We start from the raw sequence: 19,203 nt of genomic DNA, 5'->3' as shown, positions 1-19,203 counted from the left end.
ATAATTTTTTTTCATCCAATGCCACGGATCAACACATTGGGTATGCATCAAGGTTTGTCTATGAAGGCTTTATTATCAGAAGGAGTAAAGCAATACATGTGACTAAAATACATAGATTAAGGTTTAATGTATTAGCTGGGACTCAAAAAGCATGTTTAGTTGTAGATGAGAATATATTTTGAGACCTTTCTTACAATATGACTGCTTTGAGGCTAATGAATCTACGAAATAAAGAATTTGTTGAAATACATCTCTTCCTACAGTAATATTTGTTAGAGAATACAAACTAAAATATATTTTTACAAAAACAAGGAGCAGCTTTAGACTTGGTGAATGTAAATGTATGAGTAACTGCAAGTTAAATCATTTTTATCAACTGATTGTATACTCTTAAGCACAGTATAACTTGAGAGGAAAACTATTGAAATTGCATCTTGAAATAAAAAATCATCTCCTCCAATTGGTTAACGATAAAACTGGCATTTGAAACTACAGTTAATGAACTCACTGTATTGTTTGCACTTTGGCATAGCCAAGCCTGCATAATATCCAATCATGTATCTACTCAAGATCTCCTACTAGCGTCCTCCCTTTAATTACTCATCATCCTTTCATAGAACCAGGATGCATGCTAGTAAAATGTGAAGCTTTCCTAATTAGTTGCCATGGAAACCATGGCTTCATCGGTAACGCACTGCCGCTTTCCAAATATCAGAGCGAGACGAGCTTTCAATTCTATACTAGTCTCAGGGGACATTATTAATCTGCTGAGACTTGAGGAAATTACACAAAGCTCATTATATAAAGAAACGGTATATCTTGTATGGTGAAAGGAGTGTACACACTGAACAACAATATATTAAAATGTTGTATCTTTACACAGAAATTAGTTCTGTCAATGGACATGACACCTAGGCAATTATTCATGCATATTTTTCAAGGTTTTCATATGATACAACATTTACACCAGAAAAAAAATCCTGATTCTTCATCAAGTGCTGGTATACGATGTTTCATTATACAAAATTTGTTATTCAATGGTAACCAATTTAATTTCTCTCCTTCCCACAAGCTTTGATAATACATAAACCACCAGGTTCCAGACTTTATTATTATTTTTTTTAAAACGCCAAACAATGAATATTGGGAGTCTGAACAAGGCGTTATCAGCACTGAAACATATTCAGATCAGGGACCCATTTCACAAAACTTGTCATCAGTGACAAATGACAGTTTTTGTTATAAACTACTGAAATTCTTGCTTCGGATTGGTTATCAGCAGATTTGTCACTGATTTTTGTCAAATTGTCATTGAAAAAAAAGCTTTGTGAAACAGGTCCCTGGTGGGTCCATGATTGAATGCAGGCTCCAATGCCTTCATTAGTGCATGCTTTTAACGCTATCTGACTCATAAAGGTTGCGCTATTAAAGGGGAACTTCACATTTATACCTGGTTAGTTGTAAAATGAAAGCAACAGAGAGAGATGGAGTGAGAGAGAGAGAGAGAGAGAGAGATAGAGTGAATAGAAAGAGAGAGTGAAAGAAAGAGAGAGAAATGGAGAGAAAGAGAGAGAAAGAGAGAGAAAGAGAGATAAAGAGACAGAGAACATGAATTGGGAGTCCAAGGGAGATCTAACAGTGGATAAAGGAAAAGCATGTCATATTTTTGTTTTCTACACTCTGGGTGCCATAATAGAAAGATAAATGCAATTTACAAATACTAGATTATTATTATTAATATTTCTTGTTGTTTTTTCTTCTTCTACTTCTTCCTCTTCATCTTCATTTACCTTTTCTTCATCTTTTTATTTATCTTCATCTTCATCATCTACTTTTTATTTTTATTTTTCTTCTTCTTCTTCTTTTTATCATTATTATTATTTTATTATTATTATCATCATTATTTCAGCTGCTATTACTATGAATATTATTATTTTGATTACTATTATGGAAATATAATAATTTTTTAATTGATGGGTTCTCAGGTGCCTCAATCATGTAATGAACAACTGAGCAATCCATTTATCAAACTCTACGAGATACAAGATTTCAGCAAGCAATATGGGTTAGCAATCGTCTTGCCTCTGTGCATCTCCCATGCACTAAACACATTAGCTGGATGATGCAGAGGCAAGGAAGTCATGTCTGTGTGTTCGTTATGGTAACCCTGAAGCGCGATACCAGACAAGCAGAATTTGTCATTGGATATATCGCTCTGATTAGATCGCCTGCCCAATTTTTCTTCCACGATGCTGTATATATGCAAAACGCTGCATCCTGTACATGTACGTGGAAAATTAGTGTGATCGTGCATGTACTGCTTGTGGCTATAGTTCAGTGCAAGGTTTATATTTCATAGGATAAAAATTATCCCAGAGAGCTTATAATAAAGGCCATAGCAAGCTTCCTTGTGGAACACTTTCATTCCTGTAATTTGAGTCATGTTTTAAACAAAAATATGGTGCCATTTAAAGGCTGTAAATCATAAATACATGTACATGCGGTGTTTCTCAAGGATTCTTAATAGGGCCTTTATAGTTTTTTAGATTACACCTGACTCAATTAATTTGTGAGTTGTTAATTATGTATCTTGTGTATAGACTATATTTATAATGAATGGACATTTTTTTTTTTGAATGGTAAAGATATTGGTTTTCTTTGAGGAAACAAAACTTACCCACTTAATACAGAGGAACAATATATTCCACAGATCTGAGTACATGTAAATCAGTTTTGCCTCTTAAATTCTTATGGCAGAAATTCAAGTTTTAATTTACTCTTGTTTTCAGGAGATGAAATAAAACTACATATTTAATAAACATCACATTTACATATCAATTTGTACACTTATAAGTGGGTAATCTATTCGGCTTGTGCTTCTAGTTAAATGTCCATTTTCCTTAAAATCATTCTTATAATTTATAAACTGCATTACATCTACAATTTTGTTTAAATAATTTCTTTTTTTACCACTTGTGTGATGCAACACCCTTAACAGCACAAGTGTTGTTTTTCATAGGGGTCCACAAAAGAAATTTATCAATTCTCATTTTTTCTATTTTAATTTTTCGGCCCATGTGTCATGTGTCTAGATAAAAACTACAGTGGTGCAGTGTCAGTATTGAGAGAATATATCACTGTATTACATACTGACAGTACAATGTATCACTAGTTAATTACACAGTATATTGCAGAATAAATGTAAAGTTGTCTGTTCAGGATTTCAGAGCCAGAATGGCATTAACTACATGTATGTATCAAAGTGTGCAATTTTTTAATTCTTTATTCATTTATTTTTCCGCATTCCAGTTTTAAAAAAACAAGCAAATACAAAATAATAAAGGAATACATAACAAGAAAAACAAATGACAAAGAAGGAAAAAAGATGATAAACCAGTGTGCGGAGGGGGAAAAACAAAAGCGAAGTTGATTGTCGGGGAAAATCCCCAAAATGATCATATCACATTGTAAACGTAGTAAAGCAACATTTGGCTCTAAACCTATGGTATAATGGGTTTTTAAAACATTAATGTAAGAAGACTAGGATGGCAGGCTAGTTATTAGGTCTAGCAACATATAATGCACATGCAGGTGGATTGTGAACAACTGCTTAAATATTAAATAATCACATCACGAAGTATTGCTACCACCCTCTCTCTCTCTCTCTCTCTCTCTCTTGTTTACTCTCTCTCTCTCTCTCTTTTTCCATTTTCATCTAATCTCCTATTTGTATAAAATGTTTTATAGTTTGTTTATATCATGTTGTTTTTAATTATTGTATATTTTGTATATTTGTATGTGTATTGTAAGATATTTGAAATGTAATTTGTTTGTGTACAGCAGGGCTCCCTTGTAAAGCAGGCCTTGCGGCTTGAATGGGACTACCCTGCTTTTTATAAAGAAAACATGAATAAATAAATAAATAAATCACATTATATCATATTAAAACAACATTTGGCTCTAGACCTATGGCATTATTTTTTTTTTAAACATGAATGTAAGATACAGATTGCAAGCTAGTTATCTAGCAGCATATAAAGCATACATTGCAGGTGGATTGGGAATAACTGCTTATATTAAATAATCACATCACATTATATCATATTAAAACAAAATTTGGCTCTAAACCTATGGCATTATTTTTTTAAAACATGAATGTAAGATACAGATTGCAAGCTAGTTATTAAGTCTAGCAGCATATAAATGCATACATTGCAGGTGGATTGGGAATAACTGCTTATATTAAATAATCACATCGCATTGTATCATATTAAAACAACATTTGGTTCTAAATCTATGGCATTATGATTTTGTTAAACATTAATGTAAGAAGATGGGGATGGCAAGCTGGTTATGGTCTAGGAGCATACTGTTCATGCAGGTGGATTGGGATATTAACTGCTTATATTAAATAATCACATCACATTAAATCATATTAAAACAAAATTTGGCTCTAAACCTATGGCATTATTTTTTTTTTAAACATGAATGTAAGATACAGATTGCAAGCTAGTTATTAGGTCAACCAGCATATAAATGCATACATTACAGGTGGATTGGGAATAACTGCTTATATTAAATAATCACATCACATTATATTATATTAAAACAACATTTGGTTCTAAACCTATTGCATTATGATTTTGTTAAACATTAATGTAAGAAGACTAGGATGGCAGGCTAGTTATTAGGTCTAGCAACATATAATGCACATGCAGGTGGATTGTGAACAACTGCTTATATTAAATAATCACATCTCAAAGTATTGCTACCACCCTCTCTCTCTCTCTCTCTCTCTCTCTTTTGTTTACTCTCTCTCTCTCTCTCCTCTTCCATTTTCATCTAATCTCCTATTTGTATAAAATGTTTTATAGTTTGTTTATATTATGTTGTTTTTAATTATTGTATATTTTGTATATTTGTATGTGTATTGTAAGATATTTGAAATGTCAGTTGTTTGTGACAGCAGGGCTCCCTTGTAAAGCAGGCCTTGCGGCTTAAATGGCCGGGGACTACCCTGCTTTTTATAAAGAAAACATGAATAAATAAATAAATAAATCACATTATATCATATTAAAACAACATTTGGCTCTATAAACCTATGGCAGTATGTTTCTCAAAAATATTAATGTGAGAAGCCTGGGGATGGCAAGCTAGTTATTATAGGTCTAGGAGCATACTGTACATGCAGGTTGATTGGGATATTAACTGCTTATATTAAATAATCACATCACATTATATCAGGTTCTAAACCTATGGCACTGTTTCTCAAAAACATTAATGTGAGAAGACTGGGGATGGCAGGCTATAGTTATTAGACCTAGCAGCATGATGCACATGCAGGTGGATTGGGAATAACTGCTTATATTAAATAATCACATCACATTGTAGACATATTAAAACAACATTTGGCTCTAAACCTATTGCATTATGTTTCTCAAAAACATTAATGTGATAAGACTGGGGATGGCAAGCTAGTTATTATAGGTCTAGGAGCATAATGTACATGCAGGTGCATTGTGCACAACTGCTTATAACAATCAGCCTATACTGGGATGAAGTCAATCAATACGAGAGGCAATTTATTGATTGGACAGCCCGGGTCTGCCATAGAGGGTACACTATATCAGCGGCCATCCCTGTAGTGAATGAGGCGTTCTAATGCAACTCGGGTGGCGCATAATTTATTAACTCGTGCTGCACTGGCAGCCTGTGCGTTTGCGGAGTTCTCTTCTATTCTAATACAGGCAATGGGAAATCGTGGGTCATCTGGGACACAAGAGCGATTAGAGCTGAGTGGCTATTATTAGTAGGAAGGCTATTATTTATAGTAGGAAGCATATATAGATCATTTAATGAAGGGAGAAAATATAATATATATGTGTAAATGATTAAATAGTTGATTTGCTTGTCACAGTTAAATAGCCTTTATTTCAAGTGACACTTTGATCATATTTCATAATTCCACCACGAATGGCAGAATGTTTTTGCATTTAATCAATCATTTAAGATGGATTACTGCATGAAATGCATGAAATGCATGATTACGCAAAGCTGCACTTATAGGTTTACATGTTCCCCAAGAAATGATTAATGTTTTGCATTTAATCAATTCTTCACAAGGGATTACTGCCTATACTGCATAATTATGCAAAGCTGCACTATTAGGGTTTCATGTAGGGGATATAATTAGTCAGAGCAGTTTAGAGACAGAAAGAAAATACTATCACTGATCACATTTAATCCTTACAGCTCCATCAACTTCATCACCACATAACAAATGTAATATTTCTAGAAACAAGTCTGCAATTTAATTGTTCCTTTTTCAATGTTTATCTTAATTTTGTTAACCTTCTCCGTGGCAGAAGACCCTGTCAAAGAAATGGAATAATGAGGAAATCTATTTAAATAAAAAAATTACTAAATTTTCTTTTCTGAAAAAGAAATGAGTATATATGTTTTCTGAAGTTTATACCAATCAAAGATCTTACCAAATGCCCCAATTACTTAAGAAAAAGGGAATTTAACATGTTAATTTCTATCTTCATTTATTTTAATTTGGGCAGGGCAGGACAGGACAGATGCGGTTTTAAAACCTCTTCTGCTATTTAGATTTTAAATTCACTATCTTATCCATTTGGAAAAAGACTAGTTTACTAACATATTCAAATTTTATGCCCACTTTTTAAACAAAGGTTGTTCTTGACAACCTGAAAGCTTGCCTAAGGCTTGCCCAACATATCAACAAGTAATGTATGCAGACTAGATTCAAAATATATTGTAGTTCATTAATCGAAAATAGGTTAATGGAATATCTTGTCACTAGGTCCCTAGGAAAGGAACATCCATAAATTCAAATACATGTGTGTTTGTAAACAGGTCTGTTAGAAAAGAACCATACAAGTACAAGTATTTATATACAAAATTAGAATGTGTTCACTGCAAGCCACTTCTTTCACTATGGGGGCTAAACATCTTTACCGCATGTTAACCACAATGGAACGCCCAGAGTTTATGGTTCAATAAACGACATATGCGATACAAAGAAATAAATCAATTACTGTCACCAAGATTATCGTCCTATTACAGTGCTTTTGTGTAACAATCCAACAGCTTCATCGTGTGATTCATTTATCCAACGTCACTGAGCACAACTGTAGGCCTACTTGATTGTTTGTACATGATGCACATAGTATTGAGAAGAAAAAAATCTTTGCTTTAAATACTAATTATTCAGCAAATGTCATTCATATCATGTTGTTTTGATTCAAAAGTGTACATTGTACCTTCTTTTTTTGTACATTGCATATGGTTTGTACACAAGTGTATTTATTTGGTGTTTACATCCTTTTCATGTAGGTCCCATTGAAAATGGAATATAACTCTATCTATACATTCAATTAGGACTGTCATCTTTTGGGAGCAAGAATGGAGCATCATTATATCTGTATGAAAATAGTGTGAATAAAACGAATTGATAGACATGTAAATTTAAAATATTTTGGCTCTTGGTCTCATAAGAATGATGTAGATGACATTCTAAAATGTGCATTAACCATTGATCATATACAAATGATTATTGTATGCAGTTTCAAGAGTATAACTGTGTTGTAATTCACTCTCCTGTTTTTTTAATGTTTATTGAGAGTGTATTTGAATATGTATGCAGTATATCTTTATAGAAGTAATATTTGAAGCTCATAGTTTTCCATATAATATAGCTACATCGAACCTATAGTGCCGACTAATTACCGTTCTGGACATGTTTTCCAAATGTCTTCAATTTTAAAACTAAATGTAGGATTGCTATATTGTTGTTTTTCCTAAAGTAAATTCACTTTTCATGTAATTTTCTGGACCCCAAGAAACAACAGTTTTTTTTTTAATTAACAGAGTGAGTGGTTTATCCCGCCATTCACATTATTTTTTATTTCATATGTACTTTTATCTATTATATGTATTGTTTTGTTATAATATGATTAGGAAAATGAATACCATACAGGCATACTTTACCAACATACAGAACAGGGGCGTACGCAGGGGGGGTGTTTTGGGGGTTCAAACCCCCCCCTTTGGTATTTTAATGTATGTAAACCCCCTAAAAAAAACCTAAAACCCCCCCCTTTGGCTTTTTTTTTTTTTTTTTTTTTATTTAAAAAAAAAAAAAAAAAATTATACCCACGGCTAACCTAAATAAGGTGACCTTACCCCCCCCCCCCATACGTAAAAAAATGTCAAATTTTGAAATTTTGAGACAAAAAAAAAAAAAAAGGTGTCCGCTTACCCCCCCCCCCCCCCCCCCCCCCCCCCACTGAGCGACTTTTCTGCTGGCTGAGTCGTTGCGATTTTTTTTGGCCTCCAAAAAAAAAAAAAAAAAAGTGTCCGCTTACCCCCCCCCCACTGAGCGACTTTTCGGCCGGCGCGATTTTCAAATTTTCGGGAGCAAAATATTTTAAAACCCCCCCCCCCTTGAAAAAATCCTGCGTACGCCCCTGATACAGAACAAAATAATTTTGGTGATTGGTATACTTTGAAGATGAAGGTGAGGAAATATCAAGTATGACTCTACATATTATCATTAAATCAATGCCTCATATGTTTCAATTTCTGAGAATACATAGCTTGCCTCTTATGAGACATTTTTCAGTCTTTTAGGCTCTGAGAAACGTACTCTAAAATCTGAATTCCAACCCTTTCTAATTCTATCGGTACGATCGATAGATGCACAAACCTCAAAAGTGAAATTTATGCAATCCACACAATGTCATTAGAATCACTATTGTTAGAAGTATGAAGGTCGATCACCCCATTTTCTCACAGACAATAAAACAAAATACCCACACAAAGGATCGAGCAATGAGTAATTCAGTTATGGGAAACCAAATAAAATATGAAAAATATATCACAGTTCCTTCTCCCTCAGAAATTCTCCTCAATTATCTGAGGGGGATAAAATGCTCATTGTGAACAAAAAGTTAATTTACCAATAACATTTCATTTGACTGTGTACATACTACTGTATACATGCTTTATTTACCATGTTAAGTATGTTTCATTTTTTAGCGCATGTTCATGTTAGTATTGTAATAATATGGGATTTTCTTCTGCTGTGTTGTACACATTTTACCTGGCTGTTTTAATGAGTTACGTGGGAATAAATTAATTTAAGGCAATGAATCAAGTCACATTATTCCATATTATTATCAATTTTCGACAACATGATCTATGACAGATGTGTGCAGGTAGAGAGTGCAGCAGCCCTTCAAATATCAGCTCAACATCTGTTCTATCTCATTTATCATGTGCTTTCAAGCGCAACCGATTTACAACTTTAGTTACAGTCAAGTTTTGCCTCTTAAATTCTTATGGCAGAAATTCAAGTTTTAATTTACTCTTGTTTTCAGGAGATAAAATAAAACTACATATTTAATAAACATCACATTTACATATCAATTTGTACACTTATAAGTGGGTAATCTATTCGGCTTGTGCTTCTAGTTAAAGTTGATATTCATTGATTTTAAAAACTAACTTTATTTTCATCATTGCAAAGTTGAAACTTTGATTCGACAAGGTTATCAAAATTCAATGCTTGGAAACATTCGAAGTAATGATAATTATAAATTACAAAACGCTTAAATACAGCCCCGGCATAGCACCTGAAGAGCACTCCGAAAGCTGCTGAGATGTGTGAGATCACAGTATGGACATGATTTGCACAAGCAGACGATGTCCCATGACATCTCACACATTTTCAGTGCCTGTATTTTCATCTTCTCTTGAGTTCTTTCTCTTACTTCACTACCGTCAGGCTAAATGTATAATCTATTGCCTCACTCTAAACCCCGCGCATGGTTTTATTTTGATGACAAATGCAGCGATACAAAAATGAAGGAATCTGTCGCTTTTAAACAAAATAGGACGCCATTGTATATTCAGCTGCACACACCCCGGTATGTTCGGCGTTTCAAGAGGGAACAAATGCCGTCCTTAATATCATCCCGGGGGTTTTCAATTTGAAAGTCTGGTTTCTTTGATTGTTAATTAACCCCTATCCTGTGTATTTACAAGCAAAATATTTTAGTTATCAGTATCGGGTCATATCCCCTTTTGAATGGTTTGACATGCCATTACATTTATATACACTAAACTCATTATAATTTGACAAATAATAGCTTTGCAATTATGTTCATTCTTTATGGGATGTCGTCTGCTTGGGCAGTATTGGTCCATATAGTGACGTCATTAAAACATCGTTATTTTTCCGGCGAATCTCTCGTATATCCCAGCTGGTAAAGAGGTGGTTGTATTTGTATTTGTATAAATCACCCGATATGTAGTTGACCTAAAACTTGTACGATGGCCATCTGTTAGCTTACCAGTTTCTAGTGATACATTAATTGACATATTTGTGATTTTCTTTGAATTACACCTTTAAATGTCCATTTACCTTAAAATCATTCTTATAATTTATAAACTGCATTAAATCTACAATTTTTTTTAAATAATTTCTTTTTTCCCACTTGTGTGATGGAACACCCTTAACAGCACAAGTGCTGTTTTTCATAGGGGTCCACAAAAGAAATTTATCAATTCTCATTTTTTCTATTTTTTTTCAAGTTAGTTAGTCAATAGCAATTATATTTTCATAATGGTTTCCAACTTTAATTATAGCCATTTTTCTATAACAATCAAATTTCCTAGCAAAACTATAGAAAAACGTCATTGAAGAAATAAAAGCTTTATCCTTTTATAGTTCCAATTAAAATAGATTCATATTCCTTCTCATGTTTCAAATGTAATTCCTTTTATGATGATATGGTTGCAATATCATTATACCTAATTGGAGGTTACAATCTCCATTTAAAGAAATGTATTGATATTCATACACATGTACCTAACGACTAGCTATTATGTTTACCTGCTGTCTCACTAGTCTGAATGCAAATTGTATATTAGTTGGTGCCATGTAGAACAAACATTATGGATTTCTCTACATATCAATAAGTAATGCATGCAATTTGCATTATGTCTATTGAAATACAATTATTTGTAAGCAGTTGAATGTAAACAAATGTTTTAATGATGCATTTTACAAAAATATATCCATTAAAATTGTATTATGAAAAGGTCCCATTCTAGCTATGTGATAGCCTGAAAATGTCAAAAGGGAAAACATCAATATCAATGTAATTTATGCTCCAAGCAATCTGTAGCGTTCAGCTCATATCTATGCTAATGTAGGGATTTTGAACTTTTGAAACTCCCCATCATATCCTTGATTCATCCCTTTCATATTAATAGGTCATCCCTCATTCACACTCACCCTTTTCATCCACCATCCTTTATCTGTCTATCTCTCTCTCTCTCATTGGTTTCAATGTTCACCTGATGCAGTCAAGCTTATAGTAAATTTACATATACTATGAATATTCAATATATACCCTTTGTTTATGTTTGAATATTCAAGAATACTTTGTGATGCTGATTTATACTTGTGTGGGACTATATGAATATTTATTGGTTTCTTCTACTTTGCATGGAATGTATGTGGAATGCTACATAGAATTCCTGTAATGTTTTGCTACATTAAAACCTGGGCAGTTAGCCAGTAGTTATCAATCGTACAACATTTCTGCTGGGCTGCCTCTGTGTACTTAAGAGTCCTAGGAATTTGTTAGAACCGCAACCCTACACTAATGTTTCACCATAATTAAATGCTTAAAACCCCTGAGCTTCCGGGGGCTCTGCCCCCTCAACCCCACCAGGGGGCCTAAGGTGGCCCCTGAATGCTCAATGACCGTTAAAAAATGCCTCAAATCCCTGAGTTTCAGGGGGCTCAGCTCCCTAGACCCCACACCAATTAGTGACCAGCCAGTGTCATGAATAAGGTATCAAAATATGCTCATCTGATCGTAATTAAATGCCCATACCCCCTGAGCTTCCGGGGACTCGATCTTGACCCCTGCCGGGGCTTTGCCCCTAGACCCAACGCCAATTTACACTACACTCTACCTGATCGTAAATACTTTAGCCTCCCCCCACCCACTTTGAAAAACGTTCAGCGGGGCCTGCATGTTGTAGTTGTTGTTGGTAATAGTTTAATGACGTTCATTCAGTATACACCATATCTTTAATTTTATAAGAAAATCAATTATACATAAGAAAACTGAGGATAAAGATTTGTAATGATATAATTAATTCATCAGTAACGCAATTTATTAGGAGTCTCTGAACGGTTTGCAACTTTGTGTTTCTGCTTTTTTAAAGTTTAATCTGGTGCAGCCCGGTTTCGATTGCATGGAAACTAGCTTTGCTCGATTTGAAACAGGCTCCTAGGCTACTCTGCGTGCGTGTACAGTGATCTTTTAAATTTGTAACGCACTGTGCCTAGACCACTCAGAAACACAGAAACACTAAATTGAGAGACATCGTACAGGGGCCTGCATGTGGGGTGATGCAGATTTTTTTTGTCTGCCAGCCCCCCCCCCCCCCCCCCCCAAAAAAAAAAAAAACTTTTTTGTTCATTATGCCACTGTTATTAGTAATTAAGAATATTATTAATATTTGATTTCTATGACTTTCTTATAATTTGTCAGACTTTAAGTGATTTTTTTCTTCTCCTTTTTCTACTTTTCATAAAACCTCCTGAATATCTGTGTGAACTTTCCTTATAAAGGTAGGCTTATTATTGACAGAATTTCATGAGGGACTTACAAAATATGTGTTTTGTCATAGCATAGGATAATGACCGAGTTGTAGATGGGCGATTATCTATATCAGGACAAAACAAATTAAACGATACCCGATATGCTCCATCGGATATTAATAGGCCTATCAAAACTTACATTTAATAGGTCTATTAAACCTTACAAATAATATTGATACAAAACAGATAAACAACTGGATAGACCTACTCAAAATTGTAAGAGGACTTTTTTTTGTGCCATGTTGATTTACAGAGTAAAAATGCCAGATTAACATTTATTTTTTTAACTATTTAATATGTTCACTATATTCCATTTGCTGTGCACCCATGATTGGATGTATTACATTTTGGGACGTCAAACTCATGAGCTCCTGAACTGGCAATTACTGGCACTATCAAAATTCCAAGATGTGATTAACATAATTCTGCAACTTGTTTTGGTTGAGCTCACACTTGTATTTTCAAATAACCTTGTACATGTATAGAGTAAGCTTACATTTACAACAACAACAAAGGAAATTCTTACATTTCTTACCTCTGACTTGGCAACAATATGCGTTTTCTCAGTGGGGCCATTTTGAGGAGAATCCATAATTTCTGTTATACGATTGAACGAATCTAAATAGATGATATCCACAGCTCAGCTCAGCTCCGGTTTATAAAAAAAAACGTTGTACAGCTAGCAGACGATATTTACTCACAGCAGGCGCAGGTGAAGAGATGGAGCGCGCGCGCCGAATCCAGCCTCTTCGGCACGCCCTTCGTTACGGCTAGATTCTATGCAGATGGTCAGAACACATACAATCCAGTGATGCCGATTATTTGCGTTTAGGTATCCTGATGAAATTTTTCAGGTTTGTTTCCAGCTAGTGAGAGCATAAAGTGGAGATTGGAATAGTGCTCTAAATCATCCAATCCGAAGGTCTCGCTGCCAAAGATACAAGTACCAGATCCACAATACCCCTCTATTTATGACAATCCAATATGGATGCATTAATCGCTCAAGGGTTGAGGGTTGCGATCTTGAGCGATGATGCGTTTGGTGGTTGGTAATCGGTGCGTTCATGCGTGCATAATAATCATACATTTCATCTGGAGTTGGCGCTATTGATAACGCCCTTTTTTGTCACAGCGGAGTGGCTATTTCGCTATAACCAGGGAGGTGAGACTTTAAACTCACATGCCCTGCTATAACCTAGTATACAATAGTCGCATCGGGCTCCTATCAACTATATTTGGCACATAATAAATGCAACGTAATTCATTCCGTATTAAATTAAATCTTCTATGAATGGCACTGTCATGGTTTCCAGCGGTGTCTCTTCAGACGCGTACGCAGAGGGGGTGGGGGTTAACCCCCCCCCCCTTCAGTTTTTTGTATGTGTGTATTTTGGAGCAAACCCTCCCCCCCTTTATGTTTTGTTTTGTTTTGTTTTTTAATTAAAAATAGAAAAATAAAACAAAACAAAATTATGCCAATCGCTGACCTAAAAAAGGTGACCTTACCCCCCCCCCCCCCCCCAACGGAGCAAAATGTATAATTTGCAAATTTTTCGAGACTAAGAAAGAAAGAAAAAAGTGTCCTCTTATTTCATTTGCATTTTTAGTATTTTTACACATTTCCAATAAATTCATTATTCTTTACTTCATCATCTACATCGACGCATATTTGTATGATATCGTCTTCTCTTTCTATATTGTTTTCAGTTTGTACGCACTCTCATCAGGTACCAGTTTGTGCTTTTAAAGCTAGTTTCTGTCACGCCATTTGAATTATTTGATCTAGGCTACTCTTCATAACTGTTTCAGATTAAGACCACTTTTGAAGAAATTCGATGAATGACGAAGCTTCTATGACTAGAAATAAATATCCTGTGCCATTTTTTGCTTGCATGTATTATTACTTTCCCATGTATAGTTCATGTTCCTATGATACCAGCCATAAGAGATGTCTTTTCATGGACCCACAGTGACTGACCATTACTACTGAATTAGCAAAAATACTGTATCCTTGCAATTACACAAACTGATAAACAAACTTTGAAAATGTATGAACAATGTTTTTTACAAGTGCGTACTTCAAGTCACGAGATGTGCATAAATGTATATTAATATCATTAAATTGTATCGAACCCTGTCCGATCTTTCTTGCGAGCGCTTTATTTAGAGGAAAAATTATTATATTCTAGATGAGAATCATTCATACAGAAAATTATGAGCTCTATAATATTATGATAGTTAATGATAACCATGAAAAATTTGTTTTGGGTCTCTCTCAACTCGCTGTATGAAAATAGATGGACAACCCTGTTTGTGTTGATGTTGTTGTTCTTTTTTGGGCGTTTGGTCCAACTTGACTGTTAACGCCTTGGCTGTTTTTTTTTAGTTTAATCAGTCAAGGTAGTCGATTCGTAATAGTCCTGTGCGACTGTGCTTCGCTGGTCCACTGCTTGCGATGCACTACCCCATCTGCGGCAAGATCATGTACATGTATAATCATAATTTCGCGCCACCTTAGGTTTTTGCAAACGAGTCACGCTGATTGGGCAAAAGTTGAAGTTCCATAGTGACGTCATTCATTTATCGTAGAAAACTTCCCTGCGCGTGGCAAACTAAATTGAAAAATTGAATCTACAGAAGAAAAAATATATATAAAAATACATCAAATATTTCAAATAAATCATAACATAGCAGAAGAGTATATAATAGTCAATTAGATGCAATAATGGTAACACAATAATTCAAATTGGTTTTGCTAGTAATGGCTCGTTATCCCAAAGATTTTTATATCGAATCGTCAGATAACGTAAAGGGCACCCGTCAAAAACTACCCCATCTGCGGTAAGAACATGTACATGTATAATCATAATTTCGCGCCACCTTAGGTTTTTGCAAACGAGTCACGCTGATTGGGCAAAAGTTGTAGTTCCATAGTGACGTCATTCATTTATCGTAGAAAACTTCCCTGCGCGTGGCAAACTAAATTGAAAAATTGAATCTACAGAAGAAAAAATATATATAAAAATACATCAAATATTTCAAATAAATCATAACATAGCAGAAGAGTATATAATAGTCAATTAGATGCAATAATGGTAACACAATAATTTAAATTGGTTTTGCTAGTAATAGTTCGTTATCCCAAAGATTTTTATATCGAATCGTCAGATAACGTAAAGTGCACCCGTCAAAAAAATGGATACTTATGAGAGGCGAAAAGGGACTTTTTTGATACCTCAAAGGGGGCACTCATCAGAGGTAAAAGGGACACTTCATAGAAGGGAAATGTACTCATTCCAAGGGGAAAAGGGTACTTGTACAAGTAAAAGGGGCAACTATCTTAACTAGCTTCTATTCTGATAGAGTTGTAATAGGGACATTCATTTTATTAAAAAAGGGATGGGGCATTTATTACACAGGATAGAGGGGCAATTATCATACTGATAAGGGTACTACATAGACAGTAAACGGGGCACGTGTTAAAGAAAATGGGAGCACTTCTCGCACATGGAAAGGGGCACTTTTTAAGGAGAAGAAAAGTGGCACTTGTCAAAGAAAAAGGGCCACCTATCAGATTAGAACAGAGGCACTTATCAGAGGTGAATAGGAGCAATTATTAGAAAGAAAAGGGGACACTAATTTGAAGTAAAAAGGGCCTTTTGGGGGATACTATATATAATTTTTTTTTTTTTTTTTTTTTTGGGGGGGGGGGGGGCACCTCCCTAATCCTAATCCTAACCCTAACTCCTAAATGGAAACCGACCTGCAACCGTAATCCTAATAGAGACCGGAGCAATTGTCGCCGGAGCAGAAGTCGGATAACTGATAAGTACGGTGTGCAAAAGGAACATCAATAGAAATTCCTTCCTGTTTGAAGTCGCCCTCTCGGGACTGCCATGGGAGCATTTTCTTCACTACATACCATGGTAATATTCTCACGCTCACACACTGCGTTTCAAATCACAACATCGTAAATCATTGGAACAACTTACAAGTAAACACTGTTAAAAATGATTGTATCAGGCTATTGTTTTTCGTGAGAAATTGGAACAAAATTTCTATATTAACGATTAACTGTTAGCAGCCAACTTAAAACAGGTGTTCAATAATACAAAAAATGAAATAAAGCTCATCAATTTCTTTGATTGTTTAACTTTTCAATAAACTTTCTTTTTTGTCTATTTTGTTATTTTCTCTTTTTTTTCTCTCCTTTATTTTCTTCTCCTCTTGCTTTTTCTATTTCTTGTTCTTTTGTTTTCTTTTTTTTTTAAATACTCAAATACTGTGATGTTTAGGAAGCAATATTAATATAGCTCTTACGCAGGTGGTAAATTAATATTTCATTTCATTTCATTTATTTATTTCACTCTCTTTTAAAAAACATCAAAAGTATATACATGTTTGTTCATTATCAACATAAGATAAATAGAAGTGAGGAATCATGAAAGCCAAAATTGGCTTGATGAGAATGTTCCCCAAATAAATACTTAGCATAAGCAAGATACAAACTTATTGTATATACAAAAAAACATCGTACATACATAGTAAGAGTTAAGCGCATATCACTTTATGATATGGTTTACGTCTCTATGATGAGCTTCCAAAGGACTTTGGATATCATTACCCCTGCTCTAGCTCCAGCAACCCAGGGCATTCCAGGTATGAATCGTACCAGGCAGGCGCGGATCCACGATTTCTTAGGGGGAGGCCCAAATTTGAAATCAATTTGAAATGTAGTGTGATGAAATTTGCAAATCGTGCCGGCCTATATTTTGTTCAGTGTGTTTGTGTGTGTGGGGAGGGGGGGGGGGGGTTTGGAGGCAGTGAGCACTATTTTGTTTCCTATTTTGACCCCGAAATTTTGAAAACCGCGCCGGCCGATAGTGAGCGCTTAAAACACACCCCCCCCCCCCTTTAGCAAAAAAGAAAAGGTTAGTTCCTGGTCACAATTTTATTTTCCTTTTTTGGGGGGCCCGTCTTTTTTTTTGGGGGGGGGGGGCAGGGGAGCAAGGCCCGCCCGGCCCCCTTGGATATGCCCCTGCTCGTTTTCATCTAACCTAAAAACCACCAATTTATCACGCGACTGGAGTAACGTGATTCCACTTATCTCGGTAAATCAAGTGTTTATGACCAAATAACCACTTGACCAAGCAACGAGTTTTTTTATCCGTTAACCGATGGTGGTGACAAAGTTTCGGGAAATTTTGAAATTGGGTGGATAATGATTCTTTACAATTTTAATATAATTGGATACCCCTGTGGATGTATTATAAGCACTAGAAAATTTAGCCCCTAAAACACTTCTGATTTCGAGAAAAATTGAATATAAAAATTTACCGGTGCTCCCGCTAAATTTTGATAAATTTCAAATAGCGCCTACGGCCGAAAAATGGTAGCTGCGACCATGAAAATCTCAAAATATGTAGTTCTGATATATAATTCCCCAACAGAAATAGCTAATCGGTCGATTTTAGTCAAAAAAACATTGTTTTATAGCTTAATTAATATATTGACCTTGAGAGGGAGCTATACAACATAAAGAGTTTATTATTTACAATTTCATAACTTTAGACTCGATTTCAACCGCGACAACGATCGATCATTATTATAGGATCGCATATGCTTCCAATAATTATGTTCATTTGAACCAATTTCATGACCCCATACCAAAACTTTGTAATACCTTTAAGCACCTTTATCCATTGCTTTCACAGGTTATCCAAGGTTGATGGTAATAATCACGATACTAACACCGGCTAATCGTCTTATTGTTCTGTCCGTGAATCTCTGGTTGTATTAAATTAGTAATTTTGAGGTGTCTTACACACCTCTTTTGAATGGTTTCAAAGTTACCATAACTTTCTTGGTGATGATCACGTGGCTCAAGCTAATTACTAATCTAAGCTGTGAATCCGTGATATTTAGGTGTGAAAAATTAGTTGTTATTAGGTGTCTTAAAACACCTTTTTAAATGGTAGTCAAGGTTGCCATAAGTTCCGCGGTAATGATCTCGTGACTCAAACGGATTATCAATCTAAGCTGGGCATCCGTGATTTTTAGGTGTGAAAAATTAGTCATTATTAGGTGTCTTAAAACACATTTTTAAATGGTTTCAAAGTTACCATAACTTTCTTGGTGATGATCACGTGGCTAAATGATGAGCCTACCGGGCCCTGTCCCTTAAACTGTAGGTGAACGGCACGCCCAGTCAAGTTTTTTTTATAAGGATTACTATTTTTGTGTTATTATTTATAACTTATAAGGCTTTGTTTAATGACGTGATTGTTAATTGTTTTAATGTAATGCTTAGTAGAATTAGGTGTAGATTATTCTTGGCTGGGAGATGGTAACCTGTGAATGATGAGCCTACCGGGCCCTGTTTCCCAATTACTGTAGGTGAACGGCACGCCCAGTCAAATTTTGGGTAATGTGACCATTGCATTAAGCAGACAAATCAGAAGTATGTGTTTAATCCGAGTACATTTAAAACAAAA

General features: G+C 34.9%; 1 protein-coding gene across 3 annotated transcripts in view; it reads right to left on the bottom strand.

Annotated features, from left to right (window-relative positions):
* LOC583577 (putative sodium-coupled neutral amino acid transporter 11) overlaps positions 1–13,747 on the bottom strand; it is a 47,918-nt gene extending 34,171 nt beyond the window's left edge. For 2 of the 3 annotated variants that reach the window (XM_030990286.1, XM_011684695.2), the window contains exon 1: positions 13,236–13,747. In XM_030990286.1, coding sequence (XP_030846146.1) covers positions 13,236–13,301 — 66 coding nt within the window. In that variant the 5' untranslated portion in view covers positions 13,302–13,747. The remainder of the gene's footprint in view (positions 1–13,235) is intronic. The other variant, XM_030990287.1, reaches the window with a different exon arrangement.
* Positions 13,748–19,203: the final 5,456 nt, after the last annotated feature.

This window comes from Strongylocentrotus purpuratus, unplaced genomic scaffold (genome assembly GCF_000002235.5).
Source record: "Strongylocentrotus purpuratus isolate Spur 01 unplaced genomic scaffold, Spur_5.0 spur5_scaffold_19, whole genome shotgun sequence".
Taxonomy (NCBI): Eukaryota; Metazoa; Echinodermata; class Echinoidea; order Camarodonta; family Strongylocentrotidae; genus Strongylocentrotus; species Strongylocentrotus purpuratus.
This window is presented reverse-complemented; position numbering and strand designations above follow the sequence as displayed.